Source organism: Rhizophagus irregularis, chromosome 28 (assembly GCF_026210795.1).
Source record: "Rhizophagus irregularis chromosome 28, complete sequence".
NCBI classification, from domain to species: domain Eukaryota; kingdom Fungi; phylum Glomeromycota; class Glomeromycetes; order Glomerales; family Glomeraceae; genus Rhizophagus; species Rhizophagus irregularis.
The window spans coordinates 504481-522625 of NC_089456.1; the positions used below are offsets into that span (position 1 = coordinate 504481).

The 18145-nt window shown below is 23.7% G+C and overlaps 4 protein-coding genes across 4 annotated transcripts; 2 read left to right on the forward strand and 2 right to left on the reverse strand.

Annotated features, from left to right (window-relative positions):
• Positions 1 to 11202: 11202 nt before the first annotated feature.
• Positions 11203 to 11947, reverse strand: OCT59_018758 (uncharacterized protein; the record flags this gene model as incomplete). Its single annotated transcript, XM_066135603.1, has 3 exons — positions 11203 to 11224; positions 11312 to 11470; positions 11865 to 11947. The coding sequence occupies 3 exons, from the start codon at positions 11945 to 11947 to the stop codon at positions 11203 to 11205; spliced, it is 264 nt and encodes an 87-aa protein (XP_066004875.1).
• Positions 11948 to 13636: 1689 nt separating this feature from the next.
• OCT59_018759 (uncharacterized protein) lies at positions 13637 to 14578 on the forward strand (the record flags this gene model as incomplete). The annotated part of the gene is made up of 3 exons (XM_025314371.2): positions 13637 to 13987; positions 14073 to 14355; positions 14433 to 14578. 3 exons carry the CDS (start codon positions 13637 to 13639, stop codon positions 14576 to 14578), a joined length of 780 nt encoding a protein of 259 aa, XP_025185167.1.
• Positions 14579 to 15005: 427 nt separating this feature from the next.
• Positions 15006 to 15944, forward strand: OCT59_018760 (uncharacterized protein). Its single transcript, XM_025324617.2, has 4 exons — positions 15006 to 15173; positions 15281 to 15304; positions 15375 to 15417; positions 15493 to 15944. The coding sequence occupies exons 1-4, from the start codon at positions 15018 to 15020 to the stop codon at positions 15594 to 15596; spliced, it is 327 nt and encodes a 108-aa protein (XP_025185166.1). The 5' UTR covers positions 15006 to 15017; the 3' UTR covers positions 15597 to 15944.
• Positions 15945 to 16211: 267 nt separating this feature from the next.
• OCT59_018761 (uncharacterized protein) lies at positions 16212 to 17287 on the reverse strand (the record flags this gene model as incomplete). Its single annotated transcript, XM_025324616.2, has 4 exons — positions 16212 to 16245; positions 16338 to 16544; positions 16621 to 17145; positions 17241 to 17287. 4 exons carry the CDS (start codon positions 17285 to 17287, stop codon positions 16212 to 16214), a joined length of 813 nt encoding a protein of 270 aa, XP_025185165.2.
• Positions 17288 to 18145: the final 858 nt, after the last annotated feature.

Genomic DNA, 18145 nt, shown 5'->3' on the forward strand with positions numbered 1-18145 from the left:
TAGACTTTTTGTAGGGTGGTTATTAGAATCTCCATTAATATATATACGAAAAAAAATATTAATTTATCGGAAATAATAGATGAAATCTAATATTAATATTTTTTCAAAATTATTTAATATTTTTATTATCAGTAAGCTGAAATATGAAAAGCTTACTGAATAGAAATAAGAATTAGAAATCACAAATTATAACAAGATATTCTTACTGCAGCATCAACTTTTTTTCCAAATACAGGTAAATTAAATTATACAGTAGTAATTATACTCAACATCTTTCTACTTTGATTAAATATCCAAAATTTAATAAAATTCTGCAATATGTTGAATTATTTAAAATATTATTACTAGTAAAAAAAATGATCTATCCTACATATATCTTATATATAAATGCTTTGCAATAAAAAAGGACAAAACTACTGAAAAAATTCAAATTTTATTTTATATGCCAAAAATATTTTAAATGCTATAATTTATATTAATTCATTTTTTTATTTTTTTTAGTAGTTTTGTTTCTTTCTACTGCAAAATGTCTATATATCTTACATATATCAGGCACTCAAAATATAGAAATCTTATACAAATAATATATATATCATATACATATTAGGTATTTATATATATTATATACTTATCAGGTATCTGATATGTAGTACTTGATGTGTAGTGTGTATGATATGTGTATTATTTGTGTAAGATTTTCTATATTTTGAATACCTAATATATATAAGATATGATGTATAGAATAGATCATTTTTTACCAGTATCAATGAACATTAATAATGAAAATAATAATTAAAAGCCTGTTTCACAAATCGAAAAGTGAGGTATCAATTAGTCACCAATCAGATAATTTGCTAACTTTTGACCCAGTGATTAGAAAAGAATGAAATATAGTTCATTGAAATCGTCTTAACAAGTCAAATCTAATGGTAATATCATTAGATTCGCCTTATTGAGATGATTCCAATGAGCTATATTTTATCCTTTTCTGATCACTGGATCAAAAGTTAGCAAACTGCCTGATTGGTAATAGTATTTGGTGAAAATGCCAATTGGTGACTGATTGATGCCTGATTTTTCACTTTTTGACCTGTGTTTAATGAAATATTTGAATTCATTTTATTAAACAAAATATTACTGAAAATATTATTGATGAAATAAAATTAAAAGCAAATATTAAAGTATTATAGGCTGAAAGGGAAAGAATTAATCTATTTCTAAGTTAATATTTGAAAATACTTTAATTTTTCAAGTTAATGTGCTATTAATTTTAAAAGAAAAATATTATAGAAACTAGTAGAAGTCTTAGTTATAATTTTTAATATGATAGATCTATTATCACATCAGATTTTAAAGATCTTTTAAAATGATTGTCAACTCATGTGGCATTCTGATAATTAATATATTTTATACCAGCTTTAAAGAATGCAATTAAAGTTAAGTAATTCATAAAAACCAAATTATTAATAAAAAAAAGTTGAATATAAATATAAGCTGAGATAGAAAAGTCAGAAAATGAAATCAGGAAGTTGAAACATATTTCTATAAAAAATAAAAATACAGTCAATATACGATATTACTGTATTTTGCAAATAGTATTAAAATATTATAATATATATATATATATATAACAGTATTTTTATATACAATATTTAATATTTATTCAGCTTGAAGTGCTAAATAAGTGATTTATTATTCAGTATCCCATAATTTGAATATTACCTGATATAATTTTGATGATCATATGAATATAGCTTATGATAATTTGTTTATATGGTATATGAATTTAATATCAATAAAGTATATATAGATTATTAAAAAAAAAAAAAAAAATATTACCTAGTATATGAATTTTTGCCTGATACACAATTTTTTTGCTTAATACATGAATTTTTACCTAATATATAATTTATTATAACTATTTTTAATTATAAAAAATTATGTAATACTAGATTAACATTCAGTATTTTGTATACTATATTATATTATTGGTAGAGTGAAGGTAAAAATAAATTGATTTATTGTATTATAATTATCCCTTAAACTGTAAAGCAATTAGCGCAAATTTGCCCGCAATTTTACCAAATTTTAGCTCTCATCTAATTTTATGAAAAATAAAGCAATTTTAATAAAATTTTTTTCCAAGATAGTTTAAATTATATATTGTGCAGCAATTATTATCATTTATTAATTATATATTAGAAAATCGAAAATTACCCATTAGTCAAAAGTTGTATTTTAAGATAATCACAAAATTTTAAAAAACTTTGCACTTAACTTCGACGATTTCATTGATAATTAATTGTAGCTATATAAAAGCTTAATAGAATATGTAGAATTTGGTATGAGAAACGACTTTTGTTAATATGATTTTTGATATTTAAAAGTAGGATTTTGACTTTATATAGAACCTTAATGAAAATTTTATTATGCATTTTAATTATATATTCATAATAATTGATTTTTTTTTATCTCTATTTTGTTTATTATAATGCAAAATTTTTATAATAAAAATAAAAAGTTATAATAAATATTCAAATAGAGAAAAAATATGGTAAGAAAAGTTTAAATTTTATTATATAAAAATTCTGATACTATTTTTGCGGGTTAATTTCTAATCCAATTTTAATGATCAATTGTATATCTAACTCATACAATTTATGGCCAGAATGTAGATCAATTTGGCTGCAAAATTATGTGACGATCTGGCCAAAATTAAAGAATTTTTTATAGCGTCATTTATTCTAATTTAGAAATTGCGGGCAAATTTGCCCGCAAAACAGTTTAAGGGATAATAATTTTATATGAATAAAGAACCTATAATCTAAAAAACTTGATGTACATATTTACAATTATTATATAAATCTGAAAATTTTATAATAGTAGTTTCTTCATTAATACTAATATTCCAGTTTTATAATAGTTAATATCCAATAAATTATATATTTATATTGATAATCTTTGCCTGCCAATTTTAGGGGTTAATGCAAGTTGAGTTGTCCATTGACTTGTAAAAATTTATTTTTTACAAATAAAACTTTTTGCCAATATATAAAACTTTTAAATTATATATAGCATGTGTATTTTAGCCTGCTGTGCAAGTTTACTTAGTACGTAACATGGGGTTTTGAACACTATTTTTGACTTATTTGAATTTTTTCATTTTCGTTATCCATTTTAGATATGATTGGCAAAGATTATTCATTCATATATAAAGTCAAAAATAGTGTTAAAAATTAGCTTTTTTATCACTAAGTAAACTTGTAAAGCAGGATAAAATACACTTATTCTATAACTTTCATACTTACATTAATTTTAATTTATAAAAAAATGGCTTATTTATAAAATGTCAAATTACATAATTATGTTGCCCAAATTATTTTGGAATGTCATAATTATAAATAAAATCCCAAGTTTAATTATGGCATTTCAAATTATTTTGGCATTTTACATCATAGTAAATTACATATAAACTGAATAAATTACAGCATTTTAAATTATAATTATATATAGTATTCCAAAATAATTTAGACAGCATATATAGCCAATTTACATTTATATTATGCATATTTTGAACTTCTAACAAAGTTTTTATTGTCAAATTACCATTGTTAAGATATTTATTAATATAATAATACTCAGGATTTGATAGTCACTTTAATATATAAGTCCATTTTGAATATTATAGTTTGCTAATAATATTCTAATTATAAAAATGCATATATGATACGAGATAATTAATTATTTGCTATAACTGTTCTTTCTTCTTTTTTGTCTACTTATGTAAAAAATAATGATAAAATAATTAAGGACTATTCTGATAATGTGAGGCACATCTTTAACTTAAAAAGTATTATACATATTAATGATCAGAAACTCTTATATTATGAGAAGTTATATTTAAAAATTTTTTATCATTGGAAGTACCATCATTTTTCACTATACTCCAAATAAGGTTGCTTGCCGAAACCTAGGGGTTTAGGCAAGATGGCGTTTCGCCAAAAAGCGAAATTCTGCCGAAACTATATTAAAGTTATATTAAAAAACTGGCGAAACTCTGGAGAAAGGCGAAACTGCTGAAACTTATTATAAATGCCGAAACTGCCGAAACTCTGCCGAAACTATAATAAATCTATAGTAAAATTTTGACGAAACTAATCGTAGGATTTTGAAGAGGTTTAGACAAGCAACCTTAACTCCAAATTTGTTTTACCTATATCTCAAACTTCAACTTGAAAGTTCTTCAAACCTGTTGAATAACTTTGTGCTATTAAAATTGAATAAGCAATTTTCTTTTTAAATACAGTTAACTCTTGTTATAATGAACCTTAGGTTTTAGACCTCAACTTCGCTATAGGGCTATAGTGAAAATTTTAAGAGATTTGATTGGTTAATTCGTTATAGCAAGAGGAAATTTATTATAGTTGTCTGAAAAATTCACTATATCAAAGGTTCGCTATATTAAGGTTTGACTGTATATTGTCTATATTATATTTATAATAACTATGCTATGAATATACAGAATTATTTATAAAAATTTTATCAACTTCATTATAACTGAGTGATGATATACTTCCTTCTTTTTTTACATTTTTTCATATAAAATTAGAATATGCAAGATGCTTTTTAGTGGATTTAGTAATATATTTCTTCAGGTAATCATTAGCATATTTGATAGTATTTTTACAGATAATTATCAAGAAGTTGTATACAGTTAGGGATGGTAAAGTCCTAGATTCTGGATCTAAAGACTTGATCCTAGGACCTAATCTGCAAATCTTTAAGTCCAAATTTTGGACCAGAAGCAAACCAGGTTCTAAAAAGTTCTAGCCAATAAAGTATCAATATATATTAGATAGAAATCAAACATTAAATATACAGGTTATAAGAGATCTATATAAAATTATAAAACTTACTATAAATTTGATTTTAATTAATAAATTATAAAAAAATGCACTGTGATATTGCAATGCAATTTTTATATAGTTAAAATCATATAAAAAAGTAAGTTGCGATATTGCGATTCATATTTTTATATTAAAATTATATAAAAAGATGAATTGCAATATCGCAATTCACTTTTTTTATTAAAATCAATATAAAAAAGTGAATCACAATATCGCAATTCACTTTTTTTATTAAAATCAATATAAAAAAGTGAATCACAATACCGCAACTCACTTTTTTTTATATAAAATCTATAAAAAAGTGAATCGCAATATCGCAACTCACTTTTTTTATATAAAATCTATAAAAAAGTGAATCGCAATACTGCAACTCAATTTTTTTATATAAAATCAATATAAAATAGTAAATTCCAATACCACAATTCACTTTTTTTATATAGAATCAATATAAAAAAGTAAATTCCAATATCCCAATTCATGTTTTTTACATTTAGTTATTACTAGATCCATAAAATCTATAAATAACTTAGTTTAAGATCAGATCCAGGACTGGTCCTAATAGGACCTGGTTTACAGATCCATTCAATAGAACTTATAAGTCCTAGGACTAGAACCAGACTAGGACTGACTTAACCAATACAATAAATATGAAATGAGGATCTCTTGGTATTAAATCCCTATCTTTATATGATCTTTCAATTATTTAAATAAAAGTATTTTGGGTTATTTTTAAGAAGTTTTTTAAATAGATAACAAATATGAAAACATCACATTTCTGGTGTTTTACCACTATACCTATATTGCAGATTGTTTAATGCCTACATAATTATAGGATTCAAACCATTATAGTTGTTAGATGTAGGGACTTTATAGCAATTCATAACAAATTTGATGATTTATAGTGTTTTTAGTGATTTTAAAGACTTATAGTGATTTATAGCAAGTATATTATAATAAAATATCAGATTTATTTTTATTCAATTATCCTCTTATTTAAAAAACTTCAGGGTAAAAATAGATTATATTTTTTTTGATTTGGTCTGATCACCATAAATGGCTAAACTATAAAATTTGTATTCCTGCTAGTTTCATGATAGTTCCAGAATAATTTCAGATGTTAGTAATCACAAGATGATCAACCAATCAGATTCTGTATAGTTAAAAAAAGAAATTTCATAACTAATATAATTCATGGCACAGTGTTTATTTTTTAATTATTGATCATGCCATCAGGAATGCAGTATTACTATTATCTATGGATTTGGAAAAATAATAATTATCTGAATTATTAAGTCGGGATACATATTATTAGAGTGCAGTAAAATGAGGTGCAGTATTACACAACAATTACATAATTAGTATCTACAGTAAAAAATTTATATGCTCATTTATATGTATATTCCTAATCCATTTTAATAGTATACATAATTTTTATTATTTTATTTTTAGATATATTAATACTAAATATAATTATATAAATTGATTTGATTTTTTAAAATAATAAAGCAAATAGTAAATATAAAAAACAACTTTTTGTAATTAAATGACTATCATTTTTTTTTGTTTAAATGATATAAGACAGAGATTAAAGTATTTCTATGAAAAGTCTTTATACTTAAAATATACTTAAAATAAGTATCAATTTTAATTCGCAATATACTTATAATATATCTAAAATATGCCTAAAATACTCTTAAAATATACTTTTAATGTACTTGTTTTTTGCCCAAATACTTAAATTATATTTAAAATATACTTAAACTAAAATTTAAGTACAATATAAATGTATTTTTTATATGTTTAAAATATTCTTAAAATATACTTAAATTAAAATTTAAGTACAATATAAGTGTATTTTTTATATACTTAAAATATACTTAAATTGAATTTTAAGTACACTTTAAGAATATATTAAACATGCAAAAAATACACTTTTATTGTACTTAAATTCTAGTTTAAGTATATTTTAAATATAATTTAAATACTTGGGCAAAAAACAAGTACATTAAAAGTATATTTTAAGAGTATTTTAGGCATATTTTAGATATATTATAAGTATATTGCGAATTAAAATTGATACTTATTTTAAGTATATTTTAATAAAATTTTAAGTATATTTTAAATATAAAAACTTTTTATAGGGTATTTGATTAAATATATCTTGATATTAGTTAATTTGCATTTAAGATATCAATCATTTTATAATAGGGTCAAATTGATGGTAATTTATAACATGGCATAACAGTACATAATGAAAATGAAAAATCATTATTATCATTATCATTAGCCATTTTTTTTTTATTTTGTCCTTTTGTGATGTATTTTTTATTAGAGTTATATGTATTCCATTATTTTTAATTTCACAAGCCTTATTAATCTTTTTAACTGTTAATAAAATATTGGTCTAAAATGACAAGTGCAGTTATTATAAATATCTAATAAAAAATATACTTCTTTCAAACCCATACTTGCCAGTTTATAAGATCTATTATTCCTTTTAAAAAATCTTTAAAATCATTGAAAGTTACAGGTATTTTTATACGTAAAAACTAGTTAAGTAAATAGACTAACAGATAAGAACGAATTAGATATTTGATATCTATATAACTGCCTATAAAAATATTATAAAATTTCAATATTATTATCTACAATACATATTAGCAATATATTCATATATAATTTTTTAGTACATGTTCTAATACTTTATTTAATAGTCACATTGAGTTCTTATATAATTTAATATAATCATCATATTTTTTAGACTCAGGTATCTTTAGATCTTTTGAACATTTAATGATTACTATAACTTAATTTTTTCTTTTCATTTTAATTGCTTTAAAAATTCCATCAATTTTATGACTTTTCATATCAGAAGTCGTAACTTTAATCCTAAGTAAAATAAAATTATTAGTAGATGTGATTGTCAATACTTTAAAATTATAATAGCACTTGCCATCCACCTAATGTTACTATCTGAAATTCATTTAACGATAAAATTCAAAAATCTGAAATTCAAAAATTTTATTTTTAATGAAAAAATTGGTAAATCTGAAACTTTCCTAAATTATAATTAGGTTCAGAAAAACATAAAAACAGTTTCGCCAATTAAGTTTATTATAAAAAATAGTTTCAGATTAAATTTTGACTAAACTAAAATTTTGAAAAAATAATTTTGGCAAGCATTCTTACATCTACTATTTAGTATATTATTGTATATTTAGAATAATCTATTGAAGATATAAACCACAATGTCAATTAATATTCATTTGAGATAAAAGAAATCAGATTTGTGAATAATGGGTATTTTTAAATAAACAGTTTTAGATAAACTTTTAATACTGCAATAATTACTATAGTTTAATTTTTTCTTTTGTTTTGATTACTTTAAAAATTCCATTAATTTTATGATTTCTTATATCAGAAGTTGTAACTTTGATTCTGAGCAGAATAGAATTATTAGCAGATATAATTATCAATATTTTAAAATCATAATAGTACTTGCCATATATTATCCAGCATATTATTGTGTATTCAAAATAGCTTATTGAAATATAAACCATAGTATTAACTAAGTATATTTATTCAAAATGAAAAAAATCAGATTCATGAATAATAGGCACTTTTAAGTAAACAGTTTTAGATAAACTTCTAATATTGTAATAATTACTATAGCTTAATTTTTTTTTTCATTTTGATTGCTTTAAAAATTCTATTAATTTTATAACTTTTCATATCAGAATTTGTAATTTTGATTTTGAGCAGAATAGAATTATTAGCAGATACAATTATCAATACTTTAAAATTATAATAGCACTTTCCATCTACTATCCAGATGCTTATTCAATATATCATTATGCATTCAGAATAGCTTATTAAAGATATAAACTACAGTATTAACTAAGTATATTCATTTGAAATAAAAAAAATTAAATTTGTGAGTAATAGACGCTTCCAATTGAACAGTTTTGAATAAACTTTTAATACTATTTAAATATATTATGCAGAATATAAATTTTAAGTAAAGAACTTAAAGAATCCAAATAAATTTGACTTCTAATATTAATTTTTATAAATAGTTGTAAATTTAAAAATCAAGTAAATATAATAATTATAAATCAGAATTATTATCTTTTAGCTAATTATAATAATGTAAATTTACAGTTTACATTAATAATATTACAACTGCTAAAGGTTGTAATTCAATATATAACTATAATTGTTACTTATAATAATTAAAACTCTAAATGAAGTCAGATCAGATTGGATAATTGGCTTGACCTAATTTAAGATGAGTTATGAATTTAATAATCTAATTCAAATATCACAGATTAGTTTAAATATCTGATCTGACCTTTTATATATTATTTATATCAAATTGAATTAGATATCTAATCTGCTAATTTATTGATATTTAAAAAAACATTTTTTTTTTTTAATAAAAAAATGAGTTTGTTGTTTTTTAATAAAAAATATTTTTTTATTTTTTTTAATTAAAAATGTCAAATTATATTTTTTTTATTTCTTTTAATTAAAATACACTTTTTTTTATTTTTTAATGAAAAATATTATATTTGATATTTTTGATTAAAAAATAATATTTTTGTTATTATTTTTAATAAAAAAATATTAAATCCAGAATCCAAATTAAAAAAAAAGGTAGATATATAAAAAATACTAAAACATTTTTTTTTTAACTTAAAATAACAATATATATATATATTAGATTAATGAATTAGATCATGACTAATTTAATCTGAAGTCAAATCATTAAATTTACTACTTAATCTGAATTTTCAGGTTAGAGTTGTTTTTCTAAATCTCTCCAAAATTCTATGATTAGTTTTTCTAAAAATTTACAATAATTTTATATTAATTTCAATAAAATTTTAGCAATTTTAGTATTTATAATAAGTTTTATTGAGTTTTGCTTTTTTTTAAAGTTTTACCAACTTTTAATATGACTTTTATATAGTTTTAACCAAATTTTACTATTTTGGCATTTTACTAACTTGCCAAAACCCTTTAGTTTCTTTAGCAACCTTACCTAATCTATCAGATTAAATTCAAAACTCTAATAATAATTAGTATTATACAATTATCTTGACTTTTAATAATTTGAATTTAAACAAACTTTTTTGTTTTGTAAAACCAGACTTGTAAAACTAAATGAAAGCTATAAATAAAAAAAGTTTATTAAAATTGAATTACTAGAAGTCAAAATAATGTATTATGATAATTATACTGTATATAAAAATAATTAAATTACTTATAAATATATTTAAATATATAAATATCATGTAATACATAGTATAAATCTGATTTGAAGCTTAACTTCTTCACCTCCTTTTAAATCAGCTAATTTCTATTACATCCCTAATAAAAAATCAGAAAACCATCATATAATGAATATGGAATTAGTAGTTTTTTTGTGAAAGAACTATTAAACATAACCAAATTTTATTATTATAATAAATACTATTACAATCTTATAGATAATTCACTGCTTTATTCTGAATAATAATATTTACAAAATTTCTAAGCCTTTGAATTTATTTCTTAACAAATCCTTTGCTTTATTCAACTTTTCTTATCTATTAAAATATAAGTGAATGGTTTTATTCTTTCAATAAAACAAACCATTAGTTACAAATAAATCCCATATTACTTGATTTTGAATTGTATTAATATTTTTAATATCAAACTTTATGATATTATTGGTTGAATAAGCTTTGTATCCATATGCAAAAGATTTGTAATGATCATCAAGCAGTTTAAGGATAATATTCTTTTTATCTTTAAAGGTACTAGAGATTCTGATGCAGAATATAAATTTTGAATAAAGAACTTGAAAATTTTAAATAAACTTGACTCTATACACAAATTCCAAAACTACACTTCAATCTTTTACTTGTAGTTAAATACTATTATGATAAATTGATAATCACCATCACTTGTTACTAAAACCAGAATATTAGGACTTTCTTGAAAGATGACTTCTGCAATTTTAAGTGTAAAAAAGTTATTGACTCCTTTCTTATGGTTTATGATATTTCTATCAAACACTTTAACATCAAAGCCTTAATCCATAATTCTATCCTATAATGAATTATTTGGCAGTGATTGGAAACCAATAATGATTGGTTTACTTCCAAATTCATGATTCTCTTTAAGTATATTGATAAGTGAACCATAGTCATAGGTGATATTATTATATTTGCATCTGTAATTCATTCCCTCATTCCTTTGAATAGTAGTTAAGAAGAAATTAGAATTATCAATAAAGATATAAGCAAGTTCAGATTGACTTATTCTGGTTACTTAACATGTAATGATAGAAAGAATCAGTGAATAAAAGAATGTGGTAATCAATAGATACTCAAAGTCATTTAACTGTGATATTGTACCTTGTGTGAGATGGACCTGCTTTAATATGAAAAAAAGAGATCAGACATAATTGACATTTTGTTACTGCAAATTTCTTGTTTGAGAGGTAAAGCATTGGGAGACACTCATCTGGAGGTGGTTGTGATGGTGGCAACAATGCTGATGTAATCTTCAAATATCTTTTTTATCATTACAGAAATATAATCAAAATAGTTGTATCATACAATTGTTTACATCTAGATAATAGTTATGTTTTCCAGGTTGAAGTTTACAAAAATGAAAATGACAATGACAATAAGAAAATTGATGATGAGAGAATTCCGCTTGAGGAATTTAAAATTGGACAACTCAAGAGGCTTATCTCTCATAGAGGAATGTTTTGGAGGTTCTGATATAATAAATCTTTGCAAGTTGACATCGATGAAAGTGTGCTTAATCATAGATCTACTGAAGCAGATAGTGAAAACCTTGGAGGTGTGATTATGAAACGTCAATGCAAGTTTATAAAATATTTTCAAGATGGATATAAACCTATGAAGGAGAAACTAGATTAAGGGTATACTATATATATACTTTTCTGAATACATCGTTGCATAAACTTTTTGTGGCTTGTAGTGACGTAATACAGCAAATAAAATGGATACTTCGATAAACATGGTAATTTATCAGTATATGAAAAAAACGGTTTTTATCATGACTCATTAGATTTTGGTTCTCCCGACGAATTCTCAGGGTATTTATTAAAAAGTGAATTAATATTACGTAATTTTTAGGTCGTACGAATGGTCATACGATTATCGAGTATTTGGTCGATCAGTGTGGCTTTTTTTTGAGCCGATTATGTATGACAAACATATTCTTTCCTTGAAACGCGAAAAACAAATTATTGAAGTCCAATTCAGGTATTTTCGGAGTACTTGCAAGAAAACGATTTCGAAGCTTGAAAAAAAAAAAATTTAATTATAATGAATAAATAAATTAACAAAATCAACCCATTTTTACTTAAATTAATTATTTAAAGTAAAACAAGCGCACCTGAAAATTAAATAAGGAAACAAATTTATGGAAGCATTCAATTAGAATACCAAAATATGATGGGGAGATGGATCATACGTCAATGTTATTCTAGTAGATCGTGATAACGATGTTTTATTTATAGAATAAAATTATTTTTGATGAAAATGAGGAAATATGGTTCAGATTCATTAAATAAGTTATAGATTATACTTAATCCATTAATATCGTAATAATAAAATTATCTACCATAAGGTCTTATTGTATTAGCTCTCTGTATTGTGAAACTAGATGATTCATATATTTGCATCCGTGCGACTCCATTAAAAAGCAATTGAAAGCTGGAATCTCGGAACGTGTCTAAGCCTCACAAATTTCTTTTTTTTCACAATTTGTATTTAAAACTGAGTGACGAAGTCACACAGATTTATGTCTATTTAAACCATGTATCCATTTAGTTAACGAACAAATAACCCTACCGCCTGGGTGAAAATCTTTGGGTGAGTGAAAATTTTTAGTGTTGCGTAAGTGGCGTAAGATTAAAAAAAATATGCCTTGAAATTTTCTACAAATCAAATGCTAGCGGTAAAATAATTTTAATATCATCCAAGAATTGAATATCCAAGTTGTACAAGGTCAAAATAATATTTAAGCCACTCTTATCATCTTTTGATTTTCGCGAAAAGGGCTGAGTATATTAATTTATGACATCAAAACTACGTAAGAAAAAAAAGAAGGTATAAACTGCGGCGCATTACAAAATAACTCACGATCTTCAAATTTAAAGATTATCCTGTTTTTAACGTTTCCTTGTGGCTAATTTGTTTCGCTATAGAGTTGACAAGTAATTTTCTTGATTTTTGCCGAAAATTGAACTCGTCAAATAACCTGATAAAAAAAAATTTTTCAAGTTATATATATAATTCGACGAGATTTAATTAAGAAAAAAAAAAAATATTTTTTTTTATTTTTCAGCTGACTACTTTTAAAGATGGCGCAGTTAACTGGTGGAGCCACAGATGGCAATAATTTCATGAGAACTAACTTTTTTTTTTCCACTTTTTATGATTATAAAATTTGAGAAAAAGTATAAAAAAACCTCTGGTTTTTTTTGTTGAGGCTCTGGCGATCGTTAATAATTTTTCGCATTTATTTTATTAAAAAACCAAATTTTTTTGATTATTTCGGCCAAAAAAAGTTAAAGCATTGTTTTATAACCACCACAACAAATCAATAAAAATTTTCTAGTTAGTGCAGTTTGCTGGACTGAGCACGTGTTTACTTAAAACACACGGAACGTTCATATTTAATATAATTATTAAAATTCAGAAATGTCCTCTTCGATAAGTTCACCAATTACTTATATAAATACAAGTGTTAGTAATGAATCTATACCATCTATATCGGAGTCGCCAATCGTTCCTAAACATCGAGTTGATAAACCACTTATTATAGTAACGAAAACAGATATCCCTGCTCAAGAAACAAAAAAAGAGGAAGTATCGGATAAAGGATGTGCGAAAGTTTGTAGATATATACTTATACGGAGCAAAAGAGTTTTCGAGATTTTAACATATTTTCGGTTGGTCGTCGCTATTGCGCTTAATATTTTGATTATTATTGATTTGATTTCAATAAGACAAAAAAAAGCAAACCTGTTTTGGATGGAAGTTCTTACGCAGGTAAATTGATTAAAAAAAAAGTGATTTTTTACGATAACATTATTACGATATATTACAATACATTTATTATGAAACAAAAATGCAGGTTATTAATGCCGAATTTACATTATTGACAATTATATCACATCCTAAAAGAATTATTAATTTACCAAGGGCAATAAAAATATATATCGCTAGTAGAAAAATACCTTACCAACAAAACGAACTATTTACACCTAATATAAAAGAAACACAAAAGAATGTTTATAAGAATTATGATTGGTATTTATATGAAGCGACAAGAGCTGACTTAATATGCTCACCAGGGAAACTTTTAGTTATCCTCTTAATTTGGAATTTAGGAAGCTTAGCGCAATACGGTATTTGTGGTATGATTAGAACTTTATATTTATTACATGTGTAATAAAATCAAAAAAAAAAAACTAATTTGATCGATTTTTGATAGTAATCTTATGGTTTTTTCCGCAACAAGAACGACCTCTAGAAATATATGCTATTTTAATTGCAATAGTATTAACATGTGAAATCTTACCCATACCTTTAGTAGTAAAACAATATAAAAAAGTTATAATAGCTAAGGGTGAAAAATGATTTAATACATTTCCCATAAAAACTCGATAAAAAATATCGCAAAGCGTGATAAATTTTGTTTTGATATCAAACATTTGATTTAAACAAATTAATATTACTTTGTAGTTTGTAATGAGCATATTGCGTACAATGTTACGTTCTACTTTGCTATTGGATTTTAAAACCCATTGAAACCTAAGGTAATTTTTTTAACGGTTAAAGCATTAATAGGATTTAAGGTTAAAAAATGAGCTCTTGTCATATGATCTTAAAAGTGTAACTATGCTAGTTATTACTTATAAATTTGGTTCGTGAAAATATCAAACTCGCCATTGCTGGTCTTGTTATTGTAGTTACACAAGGAAATCCATATGCTGATCACTAACTAAGTTGGACAGTTTGGGACGTCTCGTATAAATAAAGACCGAAAAAATTTTCTCTCAAAAAATATAAAAAAAACATGTCTGATATTCCGCCACCACCACCACCTCCCCCTCCACCACCGCCGCAGCCGCAATCTCAAACTGATAGCAAACCGGAAACTGAGGAAACTATTAAAGATACTTCTGATGCTGTTCTAGCGGATATACAGTCACCTCAAGAACTTACGGCATATGTAAGTTTATTATATTTTTAACGTTGAAAAGTTGAAAATTATGTTACATTTTTTTTTTTCTTTTTGAAATTAACGAATTTCTTTTTATATGTACATATATATATAAGGTTGAAACTGTACTTTTACAATTGGTATTTATTTACTTAACGATTTTGCTTCAAATTATTTGAATTTTTGACTAATCTATTTGTATAATTCAAGCAAACAAAATTCGATGATTTATCATTACATTTATTTTCAAAAAGTATAATTAATCTATTAATTAATGATATTTCTTTTTTAATTTAAACAAATTTTACTAACTTAAAATTTTTTTTAGTGGATGATATGGCATCACGGATAGATGTGCTTGAAAAATCTTTAGAAGAATTATTGCAACAATCTATATCTGAAGAAATTGTAACTGAAGAATCAAAATCATGATTTTTTTGTTTTTTTAAAAAAAAACTATTTATTCAAACAGTGTATTCTTAATAATTATTGGAAAGAATGAATAATATAATATGAATCATATGAATCAAAATTCTTATTTAAATTGATTGATTAAGTTGATTTGAGGAAAATTAATTGAGTCAATAACAGATAGAAAATATTATCCGGGGCAAAGCGGAGGATTATCTATAAGATTGTAATAGTATTATAATAGTAAAATTTGGTTGTGTTTAATGGTTCTTCCACAAAAAATTCACTAATTCCGCTTGGGATTATATTCATTATGCGATTTCCTAGTTACGGTTAATCATTTTTTAAATAACATTTGAATCTTTTTGGAACTCTTTCTTTCTTCCGTATGATTTTGTCATCATATCGTTATCATTTTGTATAGATGGAATGTTTCCACATGTTTAATAATTGAGACGCATATCCCCAAGATATATGTCCATTTATGAAATAATTTTCGCATATAATCACACCTCATCATTATATCATCTTTGCGATTTTTAACATTGAAGATAAATCGGAAAATTTATGATTTGATTAAAAAATGTTTTATTATATAGTCTAACTATTATAAGAGTAAAAAAAAAAGTTGTGCTATTAGATGAAATTAATGCGCACATATTTTAATGACCTTATGGTAGATAATTTATTATTACGATATTAATTGATTAAGTATAATCTATAACCTATATAACTTATTATTTATTAAATGAGAATCTGTACCATGTTCCTTTTTCTTTTTCCTTTATTTCCTCATTTTCATCAAAAAAATTTTTTTCTATAAATAAAACATTGTTATCACGATCTACTAGGATAACGGTTGACGTGCGTGTGGCATATGATCCATCTCCCCTATCATATTTTGGTATTCTAATTGAATGCTTCCATAAATCTGTTTCCTTATTTAATTTTTCAGGTGTCTCTGTTTTACTTTAAATAATTAATTTAAATAAAAATTAGTTGATTTTGTTAATTTATTTATTCATTATAATTAAATTTTTTTTACCTTAATAAATTAAATAAGCGATCTACAATATCAGATTCGTTGGTAGATTCTTTAAGAATTGATTTCATGTCCTCTATACCAATGTGAACTTTGGGCCAGGGATCTTCCAATACACTATTACTTAAACCGTAAATTTCGGCACTTTTCAATTCTTTAATTCCATCATTTCTTCTATTATTTTGATAATAGAATTTTGGGTTAGAAAGACTTAAATCTGATGCGATTAAATTAAAACCACCATATTTATTAGAATTATTTGATATCTCTTCAAATTGATTGTATAAAGGGATTTTTAATTCGGAACATTCAAGAATTGATTTTACAGGAATTCCACGGGATAATAAATCTGGTGGTGGATGATATTCTTCAAGATAATTCGTTAAGGCAGCAAAATTGCCATGACGATTTATTCCTAGCCAGGTTCCCAATCCTAACTTATCAATACCTGACAAGACATTTGGATGCCACCATGACGCATAAGCTGTTGGTCGATTTAAGTATTCATCTCGATTTGCGGCGAATATACTAAAATAATAAATAAATAACATTTTTAATTGAGTCTGTACGACATGAAATATGATAACACATGATACGTGATAAAAAAAAATATTAGTATTTACAATTTGTATTTGGGATGATTATCTAAAGTCCAAAATAGGATACACATAATTAATTTTTCTTTGGGGTTAAAATTTTCATATGACAAAAAGCCAAATTTTGGGTTAAAAAAAAAAAGAGAAAGAAAGAAATATTTTGTAAAATATTGAAGTAATCAACAATCTTTATATACTTTTTTGTTAAATGATTTTTTATTTTTTAATAAGCGAGCAGACAATCATTTTTTTAATAATCAAAAGTGTCATGCGGCAATTATTAGATCACCTGTTTAATATATAAACAATAAAGTATTACTATTCACTATTATTCACTATTCACTATTCACATTTCTATTACATTAATTACACTAATTACATCAACACTTATCCCACGAGTTTAATAAATAATTTGTATTTGCATATGAAAAATTAAACACGCGATTACATTTTTGTAAATCATTGGGGACAATTATTATTTTTGGGGGGAGGCAAACATATTCTACCCTAGATATCTTCTGCTTAGCAGATTGTTTATGTAACAGCTACGAATAATTTTTTTTCCGCCCCAACCTTAAATTTTAAAATTTTTTTTTCAGAAATCAGGCTTTTTGAGGTTTTCTTTTTTAATATATTCTGTTTTTTTATATTGAAATTTGATTTTCATAAATTAATTTATCTTTTTTGTATGTAAGCCCTTTTTTTTCATTTAATATTGCATATTTTAATATTTTAATTTACGTATAAGCACAACATGAAAAATATGTTTCCACTGAAAACTGCCCCAAAAGAATTTTACTTCCCCAATTCCCCTTTTACTCATTCTTTCGTGTTTGACTCGTTTTTTTTTTATGTGTAATTATATTAATTCCAAACATGTCATTTTTTTCCTTTTTTATTTTTTTTTTAAAAAAATATATATATATACCTTA

What these genes read in the sequence shown, in the direction of transcription:
- OCT59_018760 (XM_025324617.2), top strand. Translation starts at nt 15,018, where the DNA reads ATGTCTGATATTCCGCCACCACCACCACCTCCCCCTCCACCACCGCCG. An exon ending in CTCAAGAACTTACGGCATAT is followed by an intron (nt 15,174 to 15,280) that starts GTAAGTTTATTA and finishes TATATATATAAG; the next exon opens with GTTGAAACTGTACTTTTACA. An exon ending in AAACTGTACTTTTACAATTG is followed by an intron (nt 15,305 to 15,374) that starts GTATTTATTTAC and finishes GTATAATTCAAG; the next exon opens with CAAACAAAATTCGATGATTT.